General features: G+C 36.6%; 1 protein-coding gene across 15 annotated transcripts in view; it reads right to left on the bottom strand.

Moving 5' to 3' along the window:
- The window catches only part of LOC122120053 (sodium channel protein type 3 subunit alpha), an 84482-nt gene extending 72286 nt beyond the window's left edge, over positions 1–12196 (bottom strand). For 14 of the 15 annotated variants that reach the window (XM_042694070.1, XM_042694068.1, XM_042694066.1 and 11 more), the window contains exons 1-3: positions 11918–12181; positions 3349–3467; positions 2282–2371 (exon numbers count right to left, since the gene is read on the bottom strand). In XM_042694070.1, coding sequence (XP_042550004.1) covers positions 2282–2371; positions 3349–3467; positions 11918–12181 — 473 coding nt within the window. Of the gene's footprint in view, positions 1–2281; positions 2372–3348; positions 3468–11917 lie in introns of all 15 variants that reach the window. The other variant, XM_042694079.1, reaches the window with a different exon arrangement.
- Positions 12197–12958: the final 762 nt, after the last annotated feature.

Here is a 12958-nt window from a genome sequence, read left to right as displayed (position 1 = left end):
TTATGTTATAGTTATTTTTCAATTAGAGTTTTGCACTAGTGCTAGAGAAGACCACAAACATCCTACTTCTACTTACCCTGAGGAACAGGGTTGCAGATATAGATCATTCTCAGTTTATTTGTTGAAATGAGATCTTACTAATTTTTTTGCCGTCATTTGTCTTAAGCCATGAGTCTCCACATCTATATTTCATAAGTAAGTGATTAGAGATATAAGCCACCATGCCTAGCCAATAACTTTGATTTTCATCCCAAAACAGAGTTATCTTCTCTGTTCCTTGAGCTGTTTGTTTATTTATTTATGTATTTCATATAACCACTACTATTTTTATTTTCCTGCTGATTTACTGTTCTTTTTAATTGATCAGAAAACTAATGTGAAGTCTTCTAACTGAAAGATATAAGTACAAACGTTTCTAAGGCTAAGACTAAAGCCAGGAACCAGTGGCTCATGCCTGTAATCCTAGTTATTCAGGAGGCTGAGAACTGAGGATCACAATTCAAAGCCAGCCCACACAAGAAAGTCCATGAATCTGTTATCCCCAAATAATCACAGAACAAGCTGTAAATAGCACTGTGGTTTAAGTGTTAGAGTACCAGCCTTGAGCAAAAAGGAGCTCAGGAACAGTGCCCAGGCCGAGTTCATATAGTACTCACGGGTGGGGACATCTGGTCTGAAGTTCATGTAAGGTCCCCAAATCATTTGGTTCTCAAACACATATGCTTCTCATCAGCTACCTGGGCCATCTGCCCATAACACCTTCTATTTCTTCATATTTTTATATAAATCACCTTACATGTGAGTGACAAGGCAATAATATTCACATGCAGAAATTTAGTCTGTATGTAATTTCCTACAGCATGTTAATATGTGAAACAATAAGGAAAACTTTTTCTCACACTTAAATAGACCATCTCTTGGAATAGTTAAAAAGAAGCTGGAGTCTATGGCTCACACCTATAATACTAGCTACTTTGGAGGATGAGACTAGTAGTATTGTAGCTGGAGGCTAGCCCAAGTGGAAAAGTTCACGATATTCCCTTCTCAAAACATGGCTGAGCACAGTGGTGCATGGCTGTCATACCAAAGAACATGGGAGGCTGAGATTGAGAGGGTTGTAGTGTGAGGCCAGCCCAGACAGAAAGAAATGGGGCACAGTGGCACATCTATGATGGAAAATCTAAAAGTAGAAGGATTGCAGCTTGGGTGTATACCCAGACATGAAGTGGGACCCAATTCTAAAAATAATCAATGAGAAATGGGGCTGGAGGCATAGCTCAGCAGAGTCACGTCAGCTTCATAAGCACATGGTCTTGAGTTCAAACTCCAGTGCCACCAAAGGAAAAAGAATGAGGGAAGATGGTAGAAAATAAATAGATGTGTTTTCCTTTATTGCAAGAAGGCGATGGCTTAATGTCCTCAGAAATGTCTGTGGTTAGACATTTGTTCTTGAGTTGAAATTCTGAATCAAATATTTTATTCTGATAATAACAAACAAATGGGGATGGGCATTCATCTCATAGAGGAAAAAAGGGATTAGATGCAAATATTGGAAGAATAGCTAAACAAGCATCTTTCTTTGAGATAACTATTGTTTTTATTAGTGTTCTGGTCACAACATTTCACAAGTTTTGAGTAATCTGTCCTTAATCATGTTTTCCCTTAGTCCATATTGCATCTTGAGACCAGATTTGTAGATGTTTTTATTTATATGAAGAAAGATATCTTAGGGTTTTAGTACACATACTATTGCTGAATAACCTGCACATCTTAAGTATAACTTAGATATATAAAATGTCGAAGCCTCTGAACTTAAACATCTAAATATAATGATTTAACCTAAACAAGAAATCTAACAGAATGATGTAGAACTACCTATGCCATTTTAACCAGAATATAACAATAATGACAGTACACAGAATAAAATAAATTACTTCATCACATTACTCAAATGATATTATAATCATATCTAAAATGATTAACAGTTGTTTATTACTTTTTATGCTAAATGATGGATTTAATTTACTAAAAAATATATATTAAATTATAACCTTTCTTGAAAAGGTATTACCATGAATTTGTTGAAATACTTACCTATAGAAGGAAAAACTCCCCCAAAGAACTTCCCTTATCTTCTTTCATATTATGGAAATAACTTTTTTTCTTAGTAGTATTTAGTCTGACTCCGAAAAGTGGAAACCATAAGACAGACCATAAGCACAGGAGATTGCTAGAGAACTTGAGTGTGCATTTCTCACTCCAAGAAGTTATTCCTACTTACTCTACATTCTTCGTCCACTCTGGGGGGTTACTCAAGGTCATAAATACACAGTTGGTCAAAATAGTGCACATGATAAGCATGCTGAATAAAGTAGATTATAGTTAAGGAAAAATTCTAGTTTGTTCTCATCACCATTTATAAAAAATCCACTCCAAAACATTCATCAACATAAGTTAATTTTGAAATTAATCTTACTGAGTTATATTTCAACAATAGTAAAAAAAAAACATAAGAAATTCAAAGCCTGCTCTATGCACTAGTCAAATTTTTTGGAAAAAGTTATGTCAAATGTTCATACAATTGAATTTAATAGAAAGATGTCTCTATTTGCTGCAAATAAAAGTGAATGTACACCAATCAGTTGTGTGAAATTATACAGCAAGGAGAATGCATCAGTTTACGTTTATGGAGAAAGCAAGGGAGAGAGAATAGGAAGGAGGGGTGTGTTTGGCAATTCAGAAAATAATTCTAAATGCATAGACTATAACATTATTCAACAACTGTTACATTTCAATTGAAGATAATAATTGTGTGAGGAAAATGTGATCTTGTTTCTCCTGTATGCTACTTACACACATTTACTGTTATGGTTTCATATTTACTCTATAATTACCCTGATAACTCTATGCATAAGTATGTTATACCTAGTTGAAAAACCAAAACAACACAGAAGGAGGCCAGGAGCTGGTGGCTCACGCCTGTAATCCTAGCTACTCAGGAGCCTGAGATCTGAGGATCATGATTCAAAGCCAGCTGAGGCAAGGAAAGTCCATGAGACTCATCTCCAATGTAACCACCTGAAAACTGAAAGCAGTACAGTGGCTCAAGTGGTAGAGCATTAGCCTGGAGCTGAAGAGCTCAGAGACAGAGCCCAAGCCCAGAGTTCAAGCCCCCATGATAGACCAAAAAAAAAAACAAAACAGTAAGAACAAACCAATTAAAGTTACAACAACAACAACAATAATAATAAACTAATACTCATCTCAATGCAATTGTATAAGTATTTAAAATTTAAATAGCATTTTCTTTAAGAAATACCATTCAGACAACTCCCATAGAAAGGATATGAGTGTACCAAAATCTTAATAGCAATTTTCCTGACAGGGTTTAGTGGAGTTAAAATGTACAGGGCAGAGGTGGCACTGAACCGGAAGATGGCCTTCCCTTTATTCAATACTATGAAAGTCTGAAAAAGAAAATAATAAGAAAGACAGTATTAGGTTAGACAAGTGGTTTATCTGAAGAGTTTACACACATCAAAAACATTTACCTGATTTGTTTTCTCAAATGTATTCTTTGAAACCAGTTGCTATGGTACAGACATGTTAAGTGTATACTGTAGCCACGTTAGGTGTTTCTGCTGCATATTAGCTTTAAATTGCAAATAAATATACAACTTACCCTTATCTAATCTGTCTCTAAGTTACCAACTTGCTGACACAAACTAATAATTCTACACATTTTTAAACCAAATTATACTGAAGCCTTACAGATTTTAATTCTATTTAAAGCTTGCCATCTGTCTCTAGTTTTGGTAATTTTTCAGATTACTGTACACATTACTATTAAGGCAATCTTTCATGTATGCCAAACCTTTAAAATCCAAAAATTTCTGGTCTTTCCCTATGGAAGTTTTCTTCATTTAAAATGAAGTCTTTTCTGACTTTTCTGAATCTTGCTTCTCAAAAGGATAACTGGGTTGAAAATCCCTGTCTGACACCCACCACTTCAAAGGGAATTCCATAGTTAAACATCAATGGTCTGCAACTTTTGTTATGGGCCTACCATTTAGATCATCTTTGGTTTGCTACTACCAAAGTCACCCTGCTCCAGCCAGTAAAACCACTTGTCACAGCCTCTCTCACGGCCTGCCAAAACTCTCCCTCTGAATCTGCAAATGAGAATCACAGAATCTTTGACAGCACCTGTGAGCTGGTCAAATGCAAACACTGCCATTTCAAGAAATTCCCAAACAGACTAAACAGTAAGATCCCACCGTAATGATCCTTTATTGCACTACAATTTTTTCAAACATATTAGAATGTCTAGGGGAAATTTTAAAATTGCCAACATGTAAGTCCTAACTTAGACCAGCTGAATTGAAAATTTTAGATGATCAAGCCCCACGACCGACAAAAAAAAAAAGAAAAAAGAAAATTTTTGATGATAGGCACAGATTTGGATATTTTTTAAAAAATTCTGTAGGTGGCTCTAATATATTATAATAGTAATATATTATTGATGCTAATAATATGAAATGATGGTTTTTAAACTCTTCTCTCTATTCTCAGTTATCTATACCTGCCTTTCCTTTATAGTCCAGATAAACTTTGCTGATCACCCACTAATTCTTTTGCTTACCATTGTCTTGATATACTCATTTGTACTTCATGATAAGCTGCTTGTAATCATTGTCAAGCAGTTGCTTCCATGAACATCCCTCCCAAGGACGACTGGGTTTGTTGTTATAAAGCACAGAGCACAAAAAGCCTGCCATTTAGCTCTCCACACCCCCTGCCTCTTGGTTTACAAATGAGTGCTTATTTTAATTCAGTATGACTTTACCTGTAAGGAGCTATTTACCTTTAGGACATTTATTCTATATATTGATTAATTTAATAATAGGTTTTGCCCTTTAGCTAAGGGCTATATCTTAAACATTCATGTTCAGTGAATAGATAGGTAGCAATATTTGTTTTGTGAATATGGAAAGCAGACAAAACAAGCTCTCTGATCATTGCCCATGGAGTGGACCATTACTTGATTAACCGTTTTCAATAAATAGACCTCTATAAATTATACCAAGAAGACTATCCTCTAGCAGCAGGGATCAGTGGACCTTGGAAAGACTGCCCTTGGACTTCAGAAACATTAAAGGATGCTCTTGAATAAGGTCATTTAGTACAACAAACAATCGAAGTTCACTTAGGCATTGAACAGTAACAATAAATATGTAAATATTCACCACAACTTGTGGTGCATTAACTCATGCTTTTAGAAACAATTCCCCTGTAAAAGAAATTTTCACATTCAACATTAGGAAAGAATTTTATTTTGAAAGTATCTCCAAAAATAGATTGAACTATCCTTCCAACCCATAACCTTTTGCTCTTCTTGCAAGATTAGACTCTGTGGTGATATCGGAATTGATGCTTACATGCTAATTACACCTTTATTAAACTTCTAAGGTCCTAAGAAAAGAACCTAGTTTCTGTCTGAAAAGCGACACCTGACACAAAGAAAATCTTCAATTCTAAGAAATAAGGAATAAATTCCTAATGCCATGAATAAATAAAGGAATTACAAGAAATATGTCTGAAATAGAGTCCTGATGTCTTTGAATGATATACCCAAATTAAAAATTACTTGAGAACATGACAGATGATTGGGGGGTGAGTATATAGCGCCATCTCTAAAGTCAAGTTTCCAAGGAAAGAATTGTAATGTACCTTAAAAAGTAATACTTGATGTTTCTAATCTAAGTGCTATAGAAGGAAACAATGATCCCTTCCAGTTAGTTTCTATGCTAGAAATTCTAATTCTTTCTTCCATGAGATACACAGTTTATATGTCCATTAAATTCTTGCTACTTGAGGCAAGATGAGATGTTATTTCTCAATGAGTAGGACCACACCTGTTATAGGATTTACAACCTGATAAGACCAATTTGGAGCCATCTTTTTATTGCCTTGATGAGGTCTTTACATGATTTTATTTAGTGAGGATGAGCCCTTGCTCTGGAGCTGATTGTCTAGCTTCAGATACCGGATTCTCCACTGTAACCCTGACAAATTAATTAACTTTTCATGGCTTTAGTTTCCTTTCCTATAAACTGATGTTAGCAATAATAACTGCCTCACTGGTTAACTGAATATTAAAATAACTAGAACACTCAAGTACTGTGTAACACAGGGTGAACACAACAAATGTTCACTATTATGATCATAGTCACTATTTTATGATATTAACTTAAATGGCATTAAAATATACTGTGATGCTACAGAAACAGTGGGACAAAGGGTAAACCAATGCAACAGCAATACTCAACAGACACTATATTGGAAATGAACTTTACAACTTGGGGAAGGGGGATCACGGGGGAGCGAAGTGGGAGAAAATGAGGGAGGGGAAACACTGTTTGAAAAGAAATGTACTCATTACCTTGCTTATGGAACTGTAATCCTTCTGTAATCACCATTACAATAAAAAGCAAAAAGTAAAAAATAAATGTATTGTGATGTTACCTATCCTGTTAAGTTAGCCACTAAAATATGTCACTAAATAATGACAGCAAATAGTTCCATTAAGCCTTCAAGATTGTTTTTTTTTGCCTTTTACCTGCCTTATTTCATATATTTCATGCTGTTTTAAAATTCTAGAATTTCTTCCACTCACTACTTTTTTAAATAAGATTTTTTATTGTGAAAATACTGTACAGATGGGTGACAATTACATAAGCAAGGTAATGAGTACATTTCTTATCAAGCATTGTTGCCTTCTCCTTTGTTTTCCCCTCTACCATTCCTTCCCTCCCATCTCCACAACTACTCTCCCCTCCCCCCCCACGCTGCCTAAATTGTAAAGTTTGTTTTTCAACATAGTGTCTTGGACATCTCATTGTTTGATACAATCTGTATCCCTATTTAAACATTTTGTTTTTTCCCTTCTCCTCCCCAAATTATCCTTCTAAGAAGCATGAACTACTTTTTTCCTCTACTCACATGTGAATCTTCATCTTTATACATACTTTGTAAATGACGGCAGTATAGAGATTCTAACTAGAGGTCTCCCAAGATAGTTCAGAGCCGCCATGGATGAATTATTCCCAGACCTGGAGGCAATAAAACCAGACTTGGCCAGCATAAGGCAAACAAGTATGTCTTCTAGTGGCAGATTCACACTTACCAAATTTAAAAGCCTGATACATTAAAAATCAGATGTCACATGAAGAAATGCTCAACTTCTCTAGCTATAAAAGAAATGCAAATCAAGACAACATTGAGATTCCACCTCACCCAAGTTAGAATGGCTATAATCAAGAACTCTAATAACAACAGATGCTGGAGGGGATGTGGACAGAAGGGAACCTTACTGCATTGTTGGTGGGAGTGTAAACTTGTTCAACCACTTTGGAAAGCAGTATGGAAGTTCCTCAAAAGACTCCATATAGAGCTCCCCTATATCCAGCAATCCCACTTTTGGGCAGTTACCCAAATTATCACAAACAAGACCATACTGAAGCTACCAGCACAACTATGTTTATTGCAGCATTATTTACCATAGCTAAGATATGGAACCAACCCAGATGCCTCTCAGTAGATGAATGGATCAAGAAAAATGTGATTTATATATATATATATATATATATATATATATATATATATGAATTCTATGCATCCATCAGAAAGAATGACACCAGCCCATTTGTTAGGAAATGGAAAGACTTGGGGGAAAAAATTATATTAAGTGAAGTACGCCAGGCCCAAAGAAACATAGGTCCTAGGGTTTCCCTTATCTGCAATAACTAGTATATATCTGAGACAAGCAGAAAAGGTCAAAAGTTATGTTCATATGACCATATAAGATGATGCTAAGGGGCTGGGGAGGTGGCTTGGTGGTAGAGTGCTTGCTTTGCATTCATGAGGCCCTGGGTTCAATTCCTTAGCATCACATAAGCAGAAAAAAATGGAAGTGCCACTGTGGCTTAGTGGTAGAGCACTAGCCTTGAGCTGAAGAGCTGAGGGACAGTGCCCAGGCCCAGAGTTCAGGCCCCATGAACAACAACAACAACAACAACAAAACAAAGATGATGCTAAGCAAAATGAACCCCAAGATAGTGACACAAGAGGTTTTATCTTTCTTGCTGTTGTTTTTAAGGTATTTATAATGTACTATGTGATTTTTTTTGTTTCTTTTGTATGTTCTTCCTCCCTGGTATAATCCCTGTTTTCACTGTATTTGATTCCGGTGTCCTGCATCTGGTTTATACATTTTTTCTAATTTAGGGAGAGGAAGGGAAATGACAAAATGCTAAAATAAGGATACAGGTTGACCCATTGTAACAATGAGAAGTACAAGATACTATGTTGAAAATGAACTTTACAACATGGGGGGAGGGTTGTGGAGGTGGGGAGTAAGGGATGGTAGGTGAAAAACAAAGTAGGAGGGGGTAACAATGCTCCATAGGAAATGTCCTCATTACCTTACTCATGTAACTGAAACCTCTCTGTGCAGTATCTTTACAATAAAACATATATACCAAAAAAAGAAAATAAAAAATAAAAATCAGATGTCCATCTATTTATTGTGAGGTACATCACTGTCATGAATGAAAATACTGGAAATGGAATAGCCAGCACAACCTTTCTTTTGAACAAGATCTATGAAAGCAAAGGATAAGCTGAAGCATCTTTGTTAGGCCTGGAATCCAAACCAACTGCCTTAATACAATTATGTAGAATGTTTACCAATCAAACTGTGAGGTAGCCTGGGGTAAGTACCTCTGCAATTAGGATTGTGCTTGTCACCATTATTCTCGCTTAATCTTCCATACTCATACCAACCAGATCAACTCTCTTTTTTCAAATAGCAAATACTTATCATCAAGCCCTGGTGACTTGAAGATGACTTTGAAAAGATCTACTTTAGATCAATAGTTCTCAAAGTTTCTGGAATTATCTTATTTTCATCACCTTATATAGACACATACATGTATATATCATAAACATAGCATACATAATATCTAATACTAAAATAAAATTGTCTTTATCATTTCTGTCATAAAGTCCTAAAATAAATTATTTTAGACCTGTATGAACATATGTATGTGTATCTCTCACACACATATTTATAGCCACTTTTTGTGCTACTAATTAAAAAGAAGAAAACGAGCCTGCTTAAGTGTTTCTACTTGGTTTTATGACTTTAAATAAAGCTTCACACTCAGTGTGTGTTTAAGTACTGGCAGGAATGTTGTCAGTTGATAGTTTATAGGAAATGTAGGATATCTCACCCAGACCTGTGGAATCAGCATTCTATGCTGTAATGAAATCTTCCTAGCCAGGCACATTGGCTCACAACAATAGTCCTAGATACCCAGACAGCTGAGATTGGTAGGAATGTATTTTAAGCCCTGATCTGGAAAACAAAAGTCCATGATACGATTCCCCTCAATCTTGTTAACCAATTTAAAATCTGGGTAAAGCCAGGCACTGGTGGCTCATGCCTATAATCCTAGCTATTCAGGAGGCTGAGATCTGAGTATCTCAGTTTGAAGCCAGCCTGGGCAGAGAAGTCCCCTTCAGACTCTTATTTCCAATTAACCACTCAAGAACTGGAGTGGTGCAGTGGTTCCAGCACTAGAGTGCTAAACTTGAGCACACAGAGGCGCTCAACAACAGTGGCTAGGCCCCAAGATCAAGCTCCACAACCAACAAAATTAATAAATAAAGCTGGGTATGTGGATATATACCTGTCATCCCAGTTACTTGGGAAGATTAACTAAGAGAGTCTAAATACCAGAAGGTCCAGGCAAAAAAGCAAGACCCTATTTGAAAAATAACAAAAGTAAAAAATAGGCTGAGGCCATCACTCAAGGAGTAGAGTTTCTGCCTGTCGATATGAGGCCCTGAGTTCAAACTCTAGTATTACAAAGAAGAAAAGGAGGAGGAGGGAGTGAGGGAGGGAGAAAGGGAGGGAGAAGAAGAAGAGGAGGAAGGAGGAAAGGGACAAGAAAGAGGAAGAGGAGGTGGAGGGGTTATGTCATCCTCGGGTGCTGTGTATGCAAGCTAAGCTTGATGAGTACTTCTTTACTAATCTTAGAACTTGGTATTACATAGTCCTTCAAAAATGACATTTCTTGGGGCTGGGAAGGTGGCTCAGTGGTAGAGCGCTTGCCTTGCATGCATGAGGCCCTGGGTTCGATTCCTCAGCACCACATAAGCAAAAAGAAAAAAGCCGGAAGTGGAGCCGTGACTCAAGTGGTAGAGCACTAGCCTTGAGCTGAAGAGCTGAAGGACAGCTGTCCTTCAGGCCCAGAGTTCAGGCCCCATGACCGGACCCCCCCTCTCTCGCCAAAAATGATATTTCTTCAGCTATTGCTTTAAAAGAATTGGCTTTGGAGGCCCAAAGAAACATAGGTCCCATGGTTTCCCTTATTTGTAATATCTAGTATATGTATGAGTCAAGCGGAAAAGGTCAGATAATGTGATGTCAGGAAAATGAACCCTTAGATGTGTATTTTAATGTTTTTTTTCTTTCATGCATGTGTTTCTAACACATTTATAAGATTATCTCTTTGTTGCTTTGTATGTCCCTCCCCCACAGTATAACCCTTGCTTTCACTATATTTGATGTCAGTATAACTTGTGGAGGAGATGGGGAAAAACCAGTTGTTTAAGGATACAGGTGGACCTGTTGCAACAATGAGAAGTACAAGTTGTCATGTCCAAAACGAACTTTACAACGTTGGTGGGGGGGGGGGGGGGGGCTAGGGGGGGGAGGAAGGAGAAGGATTGGGATTAGGGGGGGAGGGGGGAGGCTGGGAAGGGATGTGAAGGGTAAACAAAGGAGGAGGCTGCAATGCTTGGTAAGAAATGTACACATTATCCTGCCCATGTAACTGTAACTCCTCTGTACAGTATGTTCACAAATAAAATTAAATTAAATTAAAAAAAAAAAAGAATTGGCTTTGGCTAATAAAAGTGTTCAATATCTTCCCTAATCCAGAAACCATGGATTATATCCATAAATCATGATGAGATCATACTGGTATTAATTTACCTCTAGTTTCTAAATTAAACTACTTTATGTTTGTAAAGCTAAGATACAAAATGGGGTTTTCAGATGTCAAAACACCAACTCCCCCATTTTTGTCTGTTTTTTAAAATTCTCAACAAAATATCATCCAGCTACTTTAACTACAGAAACTGATCGATTCTGACATAATGGTATGATTGTTTCAGAAAGCAGGAAGATGCAGTCATACTTGTGGCATTATGTTATATATAGGCAAAGATGATCATTTTTGGTTTTTTCAGTCCTGACTTTGTTCCCTCAGGGTAATGTTTTAAATAAGCAGAGGTTCTGTAATTGAGCTGTCATAATCTCAGCACGGGTGAGAGAAACTCCTAATCAGACCTCAGGTTCACGGGTGGAAAACAAAACTCCACCTCTGTATGAGCAGGACTCTCAAGTTTTATCAGCTCACAGGAAGGTATGAAGCAGATTACTCCCTGTCCTGTAGCACAGAAGAGATCTTGAAGAATCCTAAAGCCAACGAAGAACTAAAAACTTTAAGTACAACATTGTACCATAACTCCTTTTATTTTTCTTCAGCTCTCCTTGTCTGTTATGCACTTAAATAAGTTAGCAACAGCAGATATTTAACTTGGATGATATCAGTTTCAAGTTTGCTGTCTCAATGATTGTAAAATTATGCAAATCTCATATTCATTTGTATCCACTGTAACCATTTTTTCCACTATTATGGTTATCTATTACACTGTACATAAAAGTGTCAGTAAAGATACTGAGAAGTCTTTCACTGGTTTTCACCAGTATACAATCCCTAGGAAAGGATTCTAAGGCCATGTGAGTAACAAAAGACTTACTGGAAGGCACAGAATGAAAACTCACTTTCTTATTGATATAGAATGGGTCCAGGTCCTCCAGAGGCTCTGACACCATCTCTGGAGGAATGTCTCCATAAATAAATGGAAGGTTCTTTCCAGCTTCCAAGTCACTATTTGGCTTTGGTTTGTTCTCATCATCGATGTCTTGTTCTTTTTTGGGCTTCTTGGCTTTCTCTTCTGCAGCACGTTTTTCGATAGCAGCAAGAGATTCTCTTGTAAACAGGCGGAAGCTTTCAGGTCCCGGGGGTACCAACAGTGCCTGTGCCATATTTTCATCCTGCACATTTAATTACGTTTAGCTTCTTGCATGAGAATTGCCTACAGTAATGAAAAAAATGCATTAGCATGAGGAAAGCAAGTGGCAGGAGGAGAGTAAGAACATCTCATTTTCAAATATATTGTCAGTACTTTTAAGTAGTTGTACGAAGGAGTTTATGGATACATTGCAACTTGACCAATTTCCCTGGGTTTTTTGCTCTTTTCCCCCATTCTTTCATATTTTTCGCTTGTACCAGGGCTTGAATGATACCACAAAAAAAATCAATATATTTAATTTTTAAAATCATTTTAAAGGTATAAACATTGTCAAGCTTTTAGGTGTGCACTACAGATTTTCACTTAGCAACATCATCAATTATTTGTGTTTTAATAATTCAAATTTGTAAACCAATCACAAGTCTGTTCTGAATGATAACTGGCCTGAAATAGCCATTTTACAATGGCTGGATGTTAAGTCATCAGATGGTACACAATCAACATATGGAATTTTATTTACTATTAAAAGTGAGATGAAATGTTTTTAAAAAATCCATTATGAGACGTTTGACTCAAAAATGTGTGACAGCCTACATGTGGTAAAGTAGTAATTCCATTCATGTTTATCAATAGAATTGCTTAAGGATCTATTTATCTCCCTTCTCTTTTCACAAGTTACTAATTCGTCCATGAAACAAAGTTGGGTAACATTGCAATTATTGTGATACATGCTTGGTGCAAAACTTCATGGTGGGGAAGGAACTTTTACTAACCTAGTCACTGCTCTAGT

The sequence above is a fragment of the Dipodomys spectabilis genome, unplaced genomic scaffold, assembly GCF_019054845.1.
Source record: "Dipodomys spectabilis isolate Male_0828 unplaced genomic scaffold, ASM1905484v1 ptg000174l, whole genome shotgun sequence".
Classification (NCBI taxonomy): Eukaryota; Metazoa; Chordata; class Mammalia; order Rodentia; family Heteromyidae; genus Dipodomys; species Dipodomys spectabilis.
This window is presented reverse-complemented; position numbering and strand designations above follow the sequence as displayed.